General features: G+C 41.2%; 1 protein-coding gene across 4 annotated transcripts in view; it reads right to left on the bottom strand.

The window, feature by feature from the left end:
* LOC140471094 (uncharacterized) overlaps positions 1–16,063 on the bottom strand; it is a 60,415-nt gene extending 44,352 nt beyond the window's left edge. For 2 of the 4 annotated variants that reach the window (XM_072566955.1, XM_072566957.1), the window contains exons 1-2: positions 13,366–16,063; positions 11,814–12,080 (exon numbers count right to left, since the gene is read on the bottom strand). In XM_072566955.1, the coding sequence (XP_072423056.1) occupies positions 11,814–11,900 (87 nt within the window). In that variant the 5' untranslated portion in view covers positions 11,901–12,080; positions 13,366–16,063. Of the gene's footprint in view, positions 1–11,813; positions 12,081–12,577; positions 13,120–13,365 lie in introns of those variants that run through there. The other 2 variants (XM_072566956.1, XM_072566958.1) reach the window with 2 other exon arrangements.
* Positions 16,064–16,507: the final 444 nt, after the last annotated feature.

The raw sequence follows: 16,507 nt of genomic DNA, 5'->3' as shown, positions 1-16,507 counted from the left end.
TTTTAAATTAAGGAACATGAATCTGAATTTATAACATTCATAAATTACAGAATTTGAATATAGTGAATTTTAGAACAAGATATGCAAATAGATTAACTGAAAAAAAAAACATGTAGACAATTTGAGTAGATCAGTCCATTCACAGACCTCAGACCTGGTTACTGGGAGACAAACTTTGCCTTGGCCAATAGTACGAGCAATAATGAAGGAAACACAAATTGTGAGAGAGGCAAAGAAGATAATCCATTAATGGACTAAACAAAGTAGAGCAATTAGAACTCATACCAATAAGGCAAATGAGGTATTGCATGACCCTGTTTTTGGAGTAAATTTTGAACTTGGGGATCTAATATTCAAATACATCCATGGGTGAGAATATTTTTGCACGCGACTGTAATATTGATCTTGTGTACACTGGTAATTGAAATACTCAAGGTGTATCAGCACAGAAGGTGGAAAAATGAAATTATGCAAAACTTATAAGTTGAAGTTCTAATGAAACAGAAAGGCCGATTGTAATTATAAAAGGGACGGTGAGAATTAAGTAGTTACTTTATTTTATTATTAAGTAGGCAGATGTAACACACCCACTGTCGGTAGATGGCAATCCCATGAGCAGTTAGCAGAGTGAAGGGAAAATTATGATCCGAAGAAAGGTATCTTTTGATCAAAAGAGAGAGGAGATGTTGATTAGAGGCTGCTCACACATAAGACAGTAGCTATGAACTGAAGTTACCCAGGCCTTAGCTGCTGGTTCATGCCAGATCAGCTCTGAGGTGATATAAGGTGGAAATTGTTATTTGGTGGAAGAATAATGAGGTAATCTGAAAGGGTCCTTGGAGTGGGCTTATAGTGGAAAGACACTGGCTCTCAGATGAGCTGACAGTTAACAAGAATAAGACATCACAGTTCGGGATGATAAGGAAAAAGGATAAAAATGAAGGATTTCATCGTGCCATCAGCGAAAACTCCAGACTGCAACCTTCGCAAAATCATGGACCCCACACTTGGAAACCATAATTTTATTAGTTTTAAAATAATGATGGAAAAGGATAGACCAGATCTAAAAGCTAAAGTTCTAAATTGGAAGAAGGTTAATTTTGACAGTATTAGGCAAGAACTTTCAAAAGCTGATTAGGGGCAGATGTTCACAGGTAAAGGAACGGCTGGAAAATGGGAAGCCTTCAGAAATGAGATAACAAGAGTCGAGAGACAGTATAGTCCTTATAGGGTGAAAGGAAAGGCTGGTATGACAAAAGAGATTGAGGTAAAAACATTGACTGCAGATGCTGAAAACCAAATACTGGATTAGTGGTGCTGGAAGAGCACAGCAGTTCAGGCAGCATCCAACGAGCAGCGAAATCAACGTTTCGGGCAAAAGCCCTTCATCACGAATAAAGGCAGTTAGCCTGAACGCTTCAGGCTCACTGCCTTTATTCCTGATGAAGGGCTTTTGCCCGAAACGTTGATTTCGCTGCTCGTTGGATGCTGCCTGAACTGCTGTGCTCTTCCAGCACCACTAATCCAGTAAAAGAGATTGAGGGTTTGGTTAAGAAAAAGAAGGAAGCATATGTCACATATAGACAACATAGATCGAATGAATCCATAGAAGAGTTTAAAGGCAGTAGGAGTATACTTAAGAGGGAAACCAGGAGGATAAAAAGGGGACATGAGATAGCTTTGGCAAATAGGGTTAAGGAAAATCCAAAGGGTTTTTACAAATACGTTAGGGATGAAAGGGTAACGAGGGAGAGAATGGGGGCCCCTCAAAGATCAGCAAGGCGGCCTTTGTGTGTGTGGAGCCGCAGGAGATAGGGGAGATACTAAACACGTAGTTTGCATCAGTGTTTACTGTGGAAAAGGACATGGAAGATATGGAATGTAGGGAAATAGATGGTGACATCTTGAAAAATGCCCATATTACAGAGGCAGAAGTGCTGGATATCTTGAAACACCAAAAGTGGATAAATCCCCAGGACCTGATCAGGTGTACCCTCAAACTCTGTGGGAAGCTAAGGAAATGATGGCTGGGCCCCTTGCTGAGATATTTGTATCATTGATAGTCACAGGTGAGGTGCCAGAAGACGAGAGGTTGGCTAATGTGGTGCCACTGTTTAAGAAGGGTGGTAAGGACACGCCAGGGAACTACAGACCAGTGAGCCTGACGTCAGTGGTGGGCAAGTGGCTGGAGGGAATCCTGAGGGACAGGATGCACATGTATTTGGAAAGGCAAGGAATTATTAGGGATAGTCAACATGGCTTTGTGCATGGGAAGTGATGTCTCACAAACTTGATTGAGCTTTCTGAAAAGGTAATGGTGGACGTGATCTATATGGACTTCAGTAAAGTTCGACAAGGTTCCCCATGGGAGACCGATTAGCAAGGGTAGATCTCGTGGAGAGGATAAACAGACAAAGTCTCTTCCCTTGGGTGGGGGTGGAGGGTGGGGGGGGGAGGGTCCAGAACTAGACGGCATAGTGTTTAGGGTGAGAGGGGAGAGATATAAAAGAGACCTAAGGGGTAACATTTTCATGCAGAGGGTGGTACATGTATGGAATGAGCTGCCAGAGGAAGTGGGGGAGGCTGGTACAATTGCAACATTTACAAGGCATCTGGATGGGTATATGAATAGGAAGGGTTTGGAGGGATATGGGCCAGGTGCTGGCAGGTGGGACTAGATTGGTTGGGTTATCTGGGTCGGCATGGGCGAGTTGGACCGAAGGGTCTGTCTCCATGCTGTACATCTCTATGACTCTAAGTTTGGAGAGGACCAGAGACTGGGAGAAATCACCCGGCCAGTGTGAGCTTCTATTCTAGTCAGGGAACGTCAAACTTAGAGGATGTGCGCTTGGATTTTAGCTTTGTATGGATTGCATGCCTGCTGTTAACCTTTTCCTAAACAAATGGTGTGAATTGTATGTCTGTTTCAACTGAACTAATAAAGATAGTGGTTAGTTGGTACAGACTTGACTCTTGTCCTTTTTGTGCCAAGCTAATAACTGTTGCTGAGGGCAGTAATCAGGCAACAAGTTACTAGGGTCTTGAAGCTGGACGTAGAAACTGTTATTCTCCTCTCTGTTACAGTTTAAAGCTGGGATTTTCTTCCTGCTATTGGAATTGAATGTGAGTCAATCTATGTTACTGAATTTGCCTTTGCCAACGGTGTGTTTATGGGATGTTACAATATTGGAACAGTTAATTAGTAGTTAATACATCTATGATTTACATCTATTATAATATATCTATTAGCGAGCAAACCTCCATCCAGAACCTCAACCTGAGCCACAAATCTTCTCAAACCTCGCTAACAAAATGTTTTATTTTGTTAAGCATTTTGATAGAATTTTCTTTTTATTCTGTCTGTATTTGAACTATAGTGTATAATAAAATGTGTTTTGCTTAAAGTTGAACAGTTTGACTAATTGAATTGCATCTGGAACAGAGCACCTTACACTTACTTTTAAAATAAGAAAATGTTAGCGTCTAGGCGACCTTCTTAATCCATTTTGAGATGGTTTGGTCTGGTCCATAGCATACTTCTCTTGTAGAAATACAAAAAGGGATGGAAGGAAATAATGATGCTTACAAGTTTGTCCTATGCTTATCAGATCAGAAGAAGGATGTAAGCCTAAAATTACAGCTATCTATTCTCTCCACGGATGCTATCTGATTTGCTGGGTTTTCTGTCTTTTCTAGTTTTGTTTATGTGAAAGAGTAGGGAAGAGATTAACAAGTGCAATTCCAGAAACTACAAGGTTACAATCTCACCATCAGGAATTAACCCCAAATGGAAGTTAATAAGTCCTGCAGTTGCAGTTAAGGAGAAGTAATAAAGTACATTTGTCTTTAAGAGTGTACAAGATAACCACTTGTAGAGGCTATTACCAGTACGTGCTGCAAATATTCAACAGAATAGTATTTATGCAACCTGCACAAGCAATGAATCATGAAATGTTGCTCTTTTATAGTCAGTAGCAAGAGGAACTTTAGTGATGGAGGTTTGCACACCCTCTCACCTGGTCCTCACTATGCTCTCCTAGATCCCAATGCTCCATGATATTGACTTGGAAATCCTTAACATAGCTTTCAAATTCCTCCACTTTATCATGCAGTTGCTTATTTGCTTGCTTTGGAGACAGCTGGATTAAAGTGTGGGGCTCTTAGATTGCAGAGACAAACATCACAGGTCTATCAAATGATTGCTCCAAATTTAAACGCAGTGTTGTGGGGTGTATGCACACAAGTCTTATCCTGTATCATTTCTGGAGAGATCAAATTCCACGAATAACGTTATTAACCTTTTCCATTTTCTCTAAAAGAAACTCCCCAAATCAATAACAATGACACTGGAACAGTTGAGAAAAAAATTGCTAACCTAAAGAACAGCAATTTCTTTAATAAAATTCAACACGCACAGTGCCAATGTTCTGGCACTTGGAAGATGTAATTAGTCATATATGGGATAGAGACCGTGCAGCAAAAAGAAAACATGATACAGCCATGATTGAGTTTGCACCTCCCCTTCAAAACAGTTTTGAAATCACACACACTGCTTATGTGTATGTTAAAGTTATGATGATGCTGCTCCTTCAACAAGGTTATGGTGTCCTTGGCTTTTTTTTCAGGGGACTGTAAAAGACACAGACTCCGAAAGGTCTGAGCTGAAGGGTTTTTAGGGCCAGTTTGATTATAGCTAATAGATACTGCCTCAAGAAACAGACTTTCAAGTTTTTGAAAAAACAACACTTGTGCAATGAAAGGAGAGTGGCCAGTTCTCCCAGCTTTTCTCTCATTTGGTTTGGTTTGATTTGAGCACAGTAGAGTGGAAAAGACTGCTGGACCCAAAGAGGCAGGTCCAGGCTGATTCTCCCCCTCTCTGACCTTTCTCCTGTAAGACCCTGGGTTTGATGTTACCTTTTGTGCCAAGGGGTATTTATGGGGACTGTTGCAAGTTTTGGGAACAGCATCATTAAGTTGGTATAGTCTGTTGGATTTTTGGATAGGTTAAGTTATTCGGTATTCTATTCTCTTCTGTTTGTGTTTCATTCGGTAATCTCATGAATAAATTCTGGTTTGTTTAAAACTAAGTGGTTTGACCAGCTGCATCCCTCCTGGAACATCCACATTTTCACCTGCTTAAAACAACGAGCAATGTTAGGGTCTGGGCTACTTCCTTGAAATGTTTTGAGGGGGTCCAGCCTGGTCCATGACAAAGTATGGAGTGTTTTCAGTGCAGCATATTGTCCTGTTTATTCCATGGTCATGATAATATTGCTCCATGACAACTCTACTACCTTTGAGCAGTTTTCAATAAAAATCTAAATCCATCCTTGATCTTAAGTTGCAGCTGAGGCTCAGCTAGAAGTAATTTTGCCTTAGGTCAGAGGTTGTTGGTTCAGCAACCAAAGCCTTAAACTCAAACTTCTTTGCTGACAACCCAAATGAGATGTTAAAGTGGAGTCCCATTTGCCCTCTAAGGCGGATCCCATAGCACTCACTCAAAAAGGAGCAGCACACTAAAGTACCTGTTCAAGACGGCTCAGGGAATCCCTGATGGACTTGACCTATGGCCTCTCTTGGTTCATCCCGGAGATCATACTCTGTGATAGTTTGGAATACGTCTTACAGACGTTTAGTTTAAATTATTACCTTTATTTACCAACGGTATCTATGTTATTACACAATAACATATACCTACAAGCCAGGCTTGAGCTAAGGTTCTAAAACAATGAGCAGAGTAGTGGCGTGAGCTCTTACCCCTAAGAGCTCGCTCAGGCTACTCCCCTTATTGCTGCAAACAAACTGGCTTTATACAGAAATTGGTATTAAAATTACAAAAACACCACATGTCCTTCATCAGATAAGCAGCAATAAAACTGCAAAAGTTTGCAGAGGAAGAGAAACGCATTGACAGGTGTGTGTACACTTGACTATTTCAGCTACATGCACATCAAAGTGGGAAACCTTGATCTAGCCAGGTCCAAATGGCTGATTGCTTTGGTTAGATAACCTTCCCTTTTAACAGTACATCATAACGAGGGATTAGTCTGAACACTATGTGGAAAGGTCATGGGGTCACCTCGCTCAGCTAACATGTCCAGTATCATTGTCCTACAAAATGGCTGTTTCTTGTAAAATCATCTTAGATTCCCAGAATGCAACTTAAATTCATAACATTCCCAGATCTCAAACTCAGGAAACAATACACACCTTCAATCCATAACAAACCAGTGTTCACTCAAATCGGACCATAAAGGGTTAATCCTTCCACCAGCTTCCATCCTGTCTGTCTGTCTCTCGGTGTATCTTGAACCCTTCAGTGCGTGAACATAATTTACAGAAGAATGTTTTTCTCCCTCTCACTCACACATGAACATCGTCCAACTTTCAGCCTTTGTGTTTTCCTAGCCTGTAAGGGTAGTGAGACATTCACTTCCCAGCACAGTCAAGATGAGGGAGCTGAGCTTCATAAATGCAAATCTGCTCAGTGTGGTATACATGAAAATGTATCAGTAGTGTTCCATTAAGTGCATATTCCACTCAGCTTATTAAATTACAAGTTATTTTCCTATTCAGTATGAGTTTTGTTAAGAGTCTTCGATACAAACCAGCAATTTAATCCGACATCCCACTGTGAAATATGCAGGCCTCCAGTGTTAGAAGGAAGTAGTGCCACACATTCCACAAATGAACAAATATTATCACCCTATTTACACCAATCCAGTGACACTAAGAACATATGTCCCTAATTCTTCTGCACAATAGAGTGGGCACCCCACCCTGTGGCCGAGCGCTTTCCTGCATCTCCTTAGCGGATGTAAGGCTACCAACTTTCTCAAGTGGGGTAATCTCCTAAATCAACATCGCAAAACAGTTTATTTTGTCATGTTAACTTGCCATTTGTAGAACCTTGTTGTGCCCCAAATGGCTGCTGTGTTTTTGACATTATAATAGTGACTACATTTCAAAATCATTGTTGAGGTGCTTTGACACATCCTGTGGTCATGAAAGATGCAGCATTTGTGCATGCAGGCCATTACTTCTTAATTTTCCCCACCCTCATGTAAACAATACAGACTGCCCGCATGTCTCTCAGAGGGGAAGGGGAGCATGAAATCCTTTCATCCACGAGACTGATGACAGCCCTGGGGATGCTCAGACAGTTTATGCATCAAGTGCTGCCAGCTGAGGCATAGCTGGGGTAAAGCTGAAGCGTTCAAGCAATCTGAAGGAGAAATTATGTTCCAGCTCAGTGGAGGAAATAAGGCAGCTCCATGTAACATCTGTGTTTACAATTTAGTCAGTCAACCTTCATGATTTATTTCTCAGCACTCCCAATATACCTGGGTCTCCACAGCCTGCTACAATTCTTTCCTAACCCATTGGTGACTTCTCATCTGTAACATTTTGTTCCTTTCTGAAACGAATTATCCAGGTTGTATTCTTTTCCCTTAGAACTGTTCTATGGCTACAACATACAGATACACATTCATAGCTTTCAGTGTACTTAGTAGAATCTAAACAGTATGTTGTGGAGGTGAGTAAAATTTACAGGGTAGATTGGATTATGGATGAACATTCAAATCAATTCCAGCAAACAGTGTTTTGTGTGTACTTGGTTTAAAAATTAACTAGCAATTCTGGATGAGTAACAAATTAGCACAAAGGGTTTTGTTAAATGAAAAGTCAAGCACTTAACAGTCAGGGAACAACAGGGAATTCAATAATTAGGAAGGCCAATTCTTCCCACGTTAGGTTCTCCGGCTAGAAAGACCCTTTAAATCCCCCATTGCAGCCATCAACCTCTTATGCTCCAACCCTACCAGAATAATCGAGTTGAGATATCACAAATCAGCCACCAAAAAGGAATGTGCCGTGTAATTTTAAAACCTAGTAAAATGCTGCTTTTGTGTATACTGTATCATGATTACTTGATATTTGCTTGGCTGGCACTCTATGTTTTGATCACTCCATGTGGAGATGAACTTCTACATCTTGTTTTCTTGGGTTTTTTTTCCCTGAAGGCAAGTCCGACCCACAGTGCCATGACCTCCACCATGGTAGGGCAAGGAGACAAGGTAAATCCACTCCAGTTGGAAAGAGGATAAAAGCCCATTTTGTTGCCACCAATCTCATCCATACTCACTGTCCAGCCAACTGGCTCTTTGCCATGACAATATGACATATATGTAAAATTGCACAATGTATAGTGATGGCAGAAGCTTCAATTTCCTTCAATCACATGATTGATGAGGAATCTCTCTTAGTCTTGTCACCTGTCATTGGCACACAGTCACAGAGGTGTACAGCACAGAAACAGACCCTTCAGTCCAACTCATCCATGTCAACCAGATATCCTAAATTAATCTAGTCCCTTCTTTTTGCAAGGTTTATAGCTCAGGTTGAGGTTTAGGGTGTAGGTTTGTTCGCTGAGCTGTAGGTTTGATATCCAGACGTTTCATTACCTGGCTAGGTAACATCATCAGTGGCGACCTCCAAGTGAAGCGAAGCTGTTGTCTCCTGCTTTCTATTTATATGTTTGTTCTTGATGGGGTTCCTGGGGTTTGTGGTGATGTCATTTCCTGTTCGTTTTCTGAGGGGTTGATAGATGGTATCTAGATCTATGTGTTTGTTTACGGCATTGTGGTTGGAGTGCCAGGCCTCTAGGAATTCTCTGGCATGTCTTTGCTTAGCCTGTCCCAGGATAGATGTGTTGTCCCAGTCGAAATGGTGGTTTTGTTTCATCCGTGTGTAGGGCTATGAGGGAGAGAGGGTCGTGTCTTTTTGTGGCTAGCTGGTGTTCGTGTATCCTGGTGGCTAACTTTCTTCCTGTTTGTCCTACATAGGACAAAACCAACGTCATCTACAAAATTCCATGCAAGGACTGCCAGAAACACTACGTAGGACAAACAGGAAGAAAGTTAGCCACCAGGATACACGAACACCAGCTAGCCACAAAAAGACACGACCCTCTCTCCCTCGTAGCCCTACACACGGATGAAACAAAACCACCAATTCGACTGGGACAACACATCTATCCTGGGACAGGCTAAGCAAAGACATGCCAGAGAATTCCTAGAGGCCTGGCACTCCAACCACAACGCCATAAACAAACACATAGATCTAGATCTAGATACCATTGATCAACCACTCAGAAAACGAACAGGAAATGACATCACCACAAACCCCAAGAACCCCATCCAGAACAAACATATAAATAGAAAGCAGGAGACAACAGCTTCGTTTCACTTGGAGGTCGCCACTGATGATGTCGCCACTCTGGATGTCAAACCTACAGCTCAGCGAGCAAACCTAGACCCTAATCTAGTCCCATTTGCAAGCATTTGGCCCATTTCCCTCTAAACCCTTCCTATTCATATACCCATCCAGGTGCCTTTTAAATATTGCAATTGTACCAGCCTCCACCACTTCCTCTGGCAGCTCATTCCTTAGATATACCAACCTTTGCGTGAAAAAGTTGCCCTCAGGCCCCTTCTAAATCTTTCCCCTCTCATCCTAAAGCTATGCTCTCCATTTCTGGGCTCCCCCACCCCAGGGAAAAGACCTTGTCTATTTATCCTATCCTTGCCCCTCATGATTTTATAAACCTCAACAAGGTCACCTCTCAGTGTCTGATGATCTAGGGAAAACAGCCCCAGCCAATCCTCTCCATAGCTCAAATCCTCCAACCCTGGCAACTTCCTTGTAAATCTTTTCTGAACTCTTTCAAGTTACACAGCAGCCTTCCTGTAGCAGGGAGACCAGAACTGCACACAATATTCCAAAAGTGGCCTAATCAATGTCCGGCACAGATGTAACACGACCTCCTAACTCCTGTAATCAATACTCTGACCGATAAAGGAAAGCATACTAAAAAACTATGCACTTATCTGCTCCTCTGCTGTGAGCTCTCCCACACACGTTCTTCCAAGGTCAGCTGTGAATTTCAGTACATGTGTCAGAAGAATATGAAGGCTGATATTCAACCTGTTTATCTGTAATTTGAATGCATTTGCTTTAGCCATTAAACTCTGGAATGGGACTGGAACCCAGAATTTCTGACTTAAAGTCAGGGATGCTACCCACTGCACCATATGACCTCCCTAACTTCTAGCTATCTGTTCTAAATTTAACTTTTTAACAGACCCATTGTCCAACTATAAAATCAGCCTTTAGATGTTTCTTTCCAGATTGAAATCCAAGCTTTTACAGCCTTCCCTCATAACCCAGACATTCGATGATACAAATGAACATTCTATAACCAGTCACTCCCTTGCTTCTCAGTGAGTAGAATTGAGCACAGTATTCAAGGTGTGGTCTGATCAGATCTCCACACAATTTGCTAATGACTTTTGCTGACTTCTATTCTACAACTTTGGTTTTAGGGCTTGATATTATATTTCCAGTGGAGCACAGCAGGCCAAAATAATTAACAGAAATTTTAAAACGATATGTTGAGCTGTAAGAAAGGTTATTTCTTCTGTTTGTGGAGTCAGTGGCACAGGTTAAACCTGCCAGTGAGGTAAGGGAGCAAAATCATTTGGAAAAATATTTTCACTCAAAAGAATTGTTCCAACAATGAATGTTTTGCGACAGGAAGTGACTGAGACAGAGAGCACAGTATCTTTTAATAGAAAGTCAAATAAACATTTGAAACAGGACAACAGAGACAAAGCAATGCAGTGAGATTAGCTTGGAAATGCTGTAGGAAAGAATCAGCATAAGCACAATGGGCTAAATAGACTGTGTAAACCTTCGTGGATCCTGAGTTAGGGAAACCATAAAATATCATGTCCTAGCTCTACATACAGCTGAATAATTTCTGTCTCCTGGCTAGGGAGGAATAAACCAAGGTTGCTTTGAGTCCTGATATTGTCTTTTTAAAACAGATAAACTGACTTTGCTGACATACTCCTGCAAGATGAAATTTTCCAGACAGTGCCTTCAGGAGACAAGAACTTTTATTTTAAAGAATCAACACGAAGACAAAGTTGAATAACATGACAGCCCATCACCATCTTCTCAAGGGTAACTAGGAAAAGACAATAAATGCTGGCCCAACCAGCAAACCCCAGCATCCCATGAATGAACATGATCAAAAAGTGTTATTTGTATTGCTCTAGAAATTAAGTGAATTCGATTGAATTCAACTCAGACGTTTGGGGAAGAATAAAGGTGTGTCAATGGTTGAAGAATTTTGTTAATAAAACAGTTTCAAATACCAAAGTCATGTTTTAACACCTCACCCATGAAATAAGTTGTACTTGTAGATCTGGAGCCTGATCCCCACTTGGAGCAAGTAACACAGGAGACACAAAACCTTTGTCAATGGCCTGAGGTCACCTCATCTGATGATAGTTCGATCGCAGCACGATCTAATTGAAGTTTTCATTATAAGAACCAATTTTGACATGTTTAGAAAAGTTACTTTTATTCTTTAAAAATGTGTCACTATAACTAGTGGGCGTTGTGGGCAGCACGGTGGCACAGTGGTTAGCACAGTGGTTGCCTCACACCGCCAAGGTCCCAGGTTCAATTCCAGCCTCTGGCGACTGACCGTGTGTAGTTTGCACATTCTCCCCGTGTCTGTGTGGGTTTCCTCCTCCACTCCAAAGATGTGCAGGTTAGGTGAATTGGCCGTTCTAAATTGTCCATAGTGTTAGGTGAAGGGGTAAATGTAGGGGAATGGGTCTGGGTGGGTTACGCTTCAACAGGTCGGTGTGGACTTGTTGAGCCGAAGGGCCTGTTTCCACACTGTAAGTAATCTAATCATAACTATTTAAGTCACTCGAAAATCAAACCGCGCCTTTTACCTCTCTGATGATGATCATCATATTTTCGTCGTCGGACATTTCTCTCGACATGATCCTTCGCCGGGAGTTGCCCGGGGTGCCCATCATTCCGCCTCTATACTAAACCTCCTGTTCCCTTTCGAAGATAAATTAATCAGAGTTCTTCAGGACGCCAGAGCCTTTGGAGAAACTCTCCACTGAGGAGATTTACTTGGCGCGCAGTCCGGTCAGGTCCGTGCCTTCATTCACTACAGCGTACAGTATTTCCCGTCTCTGGCCCGATTAAGCCTATTTAAATAACGAAAACAGTGACTTTAAAAGGCTCCTCGCGCAGCCACTCGAAAGGTATTTCAGGATTGCAACAGTACCAGCAGTCACGCCTGCGACGAGGCAGGCATTTGGGTCCTAGCGCCCGGAGTTTTTAAAGAGAGTTGGCCCCATATAATTTTTGGAAAAATACTTGCAGATTTTTGTCTAGAAATTTGAATGGGAGAGCCAGAAAAAGGTTGCAAAGCTGATTTTGCAACCCCTAGCCATTCACCCCCGCTCCCAAAATAAAACAGTTACAGTTCCTTCTTTCTCCAAAAAGGAAGGATGCGAGTCTTGACATGCCTTTGCAGAGTTCGGCAATAGGCAATCCAATAGATATTATAACGAAAGGTAAAATTACAAGTCAAAACTAAACTTACAAAACTACATTAGTACGCCTGAAAGTATGCAGCTGTCATAAACAAGATATACAATAATTAACGTGGGAACAGGAAAGTCGTCATTTAGCTACTCACACCATGATTCAACTAGAGTCAAAAACTATGACACTGGAAAAGTACAGGTCAGGTAGCACCCGAGGCGCTGGAAAGTTGATGTTTCGGGCATAAGTCCTTCAGCAGGATCTTGGAATGACCTTAACTCCATTTAATTCCGCATTCCTTAATGTCTTTTTAAAAATCTTCTTCGCCTTGTAAACGCTAACCCCAAGTATTTCAGGGGACGACGGTTTAGCTGTTCAGAAGCTCTGATCAGACGCAACTGGAATATTCATTCACATTTGAGATACCAAACTCAAGGAACAAAATGTGACAGGAAACTGGTTCATATCGTCCTGTCTAAAAGAATTATAGGTGACCTGGTTGAAGTGTTCTAAAGGGATTGAATAGTTTAAATATAGATAAACTACTTCCACGAGGAGGATAATTTGAGAATTTTAAAAAGGTAGCTAGGGGAGGGAGGTGGGGTCGGGGAACGGAGGAAGGGAGGAAGGGAAAGAGGCAGGAAGCATATTCAAGTTTGTAGAAATTTGGAAACTGAAATGGTAGGGACTTGTGTTTAACATTAACCATGTACGATTACAATGATTACTCGAGTTGTATCCATAATATTTACAAGAAACCAACTATCTACAAAAATATTTTGGACAACAGGAAGGGGGGGGGGGGGGGGGGGAAGAAGAGAAGAGAGAAGGGGGAACTCTAAAGACATCTTTCAGATTGAAGAATTTTATTTTTTTTTACAAATGCCATGATGTACCCAAAAAAAAAACAAGATACTTAAAAAAAAAAACTTTCCTGCATACCTGGCACATTATGAAGCAACTCTGGCAATCCACTCAGATGTATGAAATCCCATCTATCCAAACTTAATGCAATGTCAACAACACAGGAATGAATCTGGAATGTTATGACTTTAGGAATCTCAAAATCAATCCCAAGCATATTGGATTCACACCCAAAGGAGGAGATAGAAACATGGAAAATAGAAGTAGACCATTTAGTATATCTAACTCTGTAGCCTATTTTGCATTCTAACTACAGCAGAAGAGGAAAACAAATGGACTTTTACATTTATAGCAGAAAGGAAGAGTGTAAAGTTGGGAAGCTTTGCTAAACTATACAAGACCACATCTTGAGTATTGCATATAAAACACTCTACCACTTGGGAGGGGGCAGGTGGCACAGGGGGAAAGAAAGAGGAGAGGAGGAAGAGGGGGGGAAAGGAAAAGAAGAAAGGGGGAAAAGAAGATAAAGAATCACATTGGAGACCATTAAAGATAGATATCTATATCTAAAAACATGCTTAAAAAAAGGGAATTAACAGTAGACTTAAAGGACACATTGAGGCAATCTAGACTGAGAATGGAGATTCAGTATTAGGATCAGGTAACAGATATAAACAGTCAGATGTTTAGCACTGGCCCAACTTGTCTATACCAACTAGATAGACCAACCCAAACTAAATCCCAATTGCCAGCACCCAACCCATATCCCTACAAACCCTTCCTATTCAGGTGCCTTAAGTGTTTCAATTGTCCTCGCCTCCACTTCCTCTAGCAGCCCATTCCATACACGTGCTATCCTCTATGAAGTTACCCCTTTAGGTCCCTTTTATATCTTTCCCCTCACCCTAAACCTGCCCTCTGGACTCCCCCACCCCAGGAAAAAGACTATTTGTCTAAACCTCTAAGGTCACCCCTCAACCTCTGATTCTCCAGGGAAAACTGCCCCAGCCTACATGAAAAAGGAATTACTCCTCAAGGTTTGGAATCTGTAATTCACTGAGTGAGGTGCTAGGATGAACAAATTGGAGATAGAATATAGGTTAATGGTTGAAGGGTTATGGAGAACAGGCAGGAAAGCAAAGTTGATCTGTTTCAACTCTAATCATATTAAAATGACATAAAAGGCTCAAGGGGCTGAATTACCTAACTTGTGTCTAAACAGAAGGAGAAGTATGTTTAGACCTAGCAACCAATTCTCCTTGAAAACATTCAATGTTTTGGCCTCAACCGCAACAGAGAAAAAGAAATATAGGCTCAATTCTGAGTGAAGACATTTCTCATCAGGCCTAAATTGCCCACCCCATACTCAAACTGTGATCCCCTGATCCAGACTGGAGTCATCAGGAAAATCTTTCCACTTAATCTAACCCTGTTTGGGAGTTTATAGGTTTGAGATCACCTCATGCTTTAAACTCAAAATGAATGATTCCTGGGATGGAGGGACTAATCTGGTAAGCCTCCACAAACACTCCCATTGAGGAAGGATGTTCTGACAGAGACCAAAACTGTACAGAACACTAGATGTGGTCTCACCAAGGCCCTGCACAATTTCAGCAAGACATCAGTGCTGTTGTACACCAATCCTCTTGCTATGAAGAGCAAGATACCATATAGTCTGCCTTTTTGCTACTAGAAGCAAAAAATTTATCCAGATTAGACTTGATCGGTCCACTCAAACTGGTCTAATTCACACTGACCCATCTCTGCATTGTCCTACCGGTTCACCATCCCATCTAGCCGTGTCATCTGCAAAAAGATAGAGATATCCTCTTAAAGGAACTAAAGGTAATAAGGTTACATATATAACCCCACACCCAACATAATAGCAGGGGTCCAAGCATCAATCCTATAGTATTCCACTAGTGAGTCACTGCCCACCACTCAAGACTAATTTATGCCTAATGCTTCCTGTCTGCCAACCAGTTATCATTTCAGTAATTTCAATCCTATGCACTTTAATGGGAAGTCCTTGCTAGTCTTTCAAAGCCTCGAAGTCCAAGTAAACCACATCAACTTCTAATTAGACTGGTTGGTCAAATGTTGTTTCATAAAATGTAGACTCTTGACTGGGTTTCCAAGTGCTCCATTAATGTTTTGGATAGACTTAACTAATTAGGCTAAATGGTCTTGAAGCCCCAGCTATTAAATTGCTTTGGATACTTTGAGTTTTTTTACCAAAGTAGTGATTAGTAGCCCAAATCCACTAGAAACTTCTGACCCAGAGGCAAAAAGCATTAAGTCAACTAAGCCAATATGGTGGTTCCATTAGACACTAGAGACAGATCAACATTCTACAGAACTCCAGAAACAACTGGATTAAGCCAGTGCAATCAAAAAAAAAAAGCTAGTTGAGAATCCAAAACAATGTAAAAGATATGCCAAGATAGAGGAATCATGAGATTACTAGTAGAATATAAAACAGCAACTCGAAACTAGATAAGCCAACTGGCCTGTTTCAGTTGCCTTGTCTTTGATTTTACAAAATTCTATTTTTTAGTTAACTAATACCACCAGTTGAGAAAGTCCATATTTTCCTTCAATAAAAAAGTGTTAAAAATTGCAAAAGCCAGTTAGAGCTAGTGCTTCCAAGCAAGCCTTTTAGGACTAAGCTGGTTGCAATTAGCTTTGTCCACAGTCCAACACCAGCATCTCCACATCATGGCTTCCTTTGCAAGTAGAGGCTCACCATGAAAGCTGATGGACTAGTCTAGGTCAAGAATGCATTTTCCTTTTCTCAAACTCAGACTAATTGTATTTTAAACAAACTTAAGATCTAAGCCAGTATTCAAAATGCTCAAAACTGACAAATTAGTACAACTTCTCTGCCCTCATGGTAATTTTCTTCACTGCTTTAATTTTTTGCCTCAAAATTCTCTTCAAGTCAACTAAGGCAGGACAACTACTTCAGTCACTGAAGCTGATAAAAAAAAGGGTTGTTCTTGCAGAAACAGTTTGTCTATCAGCCTCCATTAGGAGTCTGACTGGCAAATTCAGTTTGAATCAGGCAAAGCCATGTATTTGGCCAAGATAGAGACTTCGTTGATCTTACATTTTCAGCACACTGCTCACTTTTACTTCACCTGCTGCAGCATTCTAGTGAAAATGCAACACAAGCTTGAGCAGCAGCACAACTTCCAGCTACCTTGACATTTTCCTAAAC

Source organism: Chiloscyllium punctatum, chromosome X (assembly GCF_047496795.1).
Source record: "Chiloscyllium punctatum isolate Juve2018m chromosome X, sChiPun1.3, whole genome shotgun sequence".
Taxonomy (NCBI): Eukaryota; Metazoa; Chordata; class Chondrichthyes; order Orectolobiformes; family Hemiscylliidae; genus Chiloscyllium; species Chiloscyllium punctatum.
This window is presented reverse-complemented; position numbering and strand designations above follow the sequence as displayed.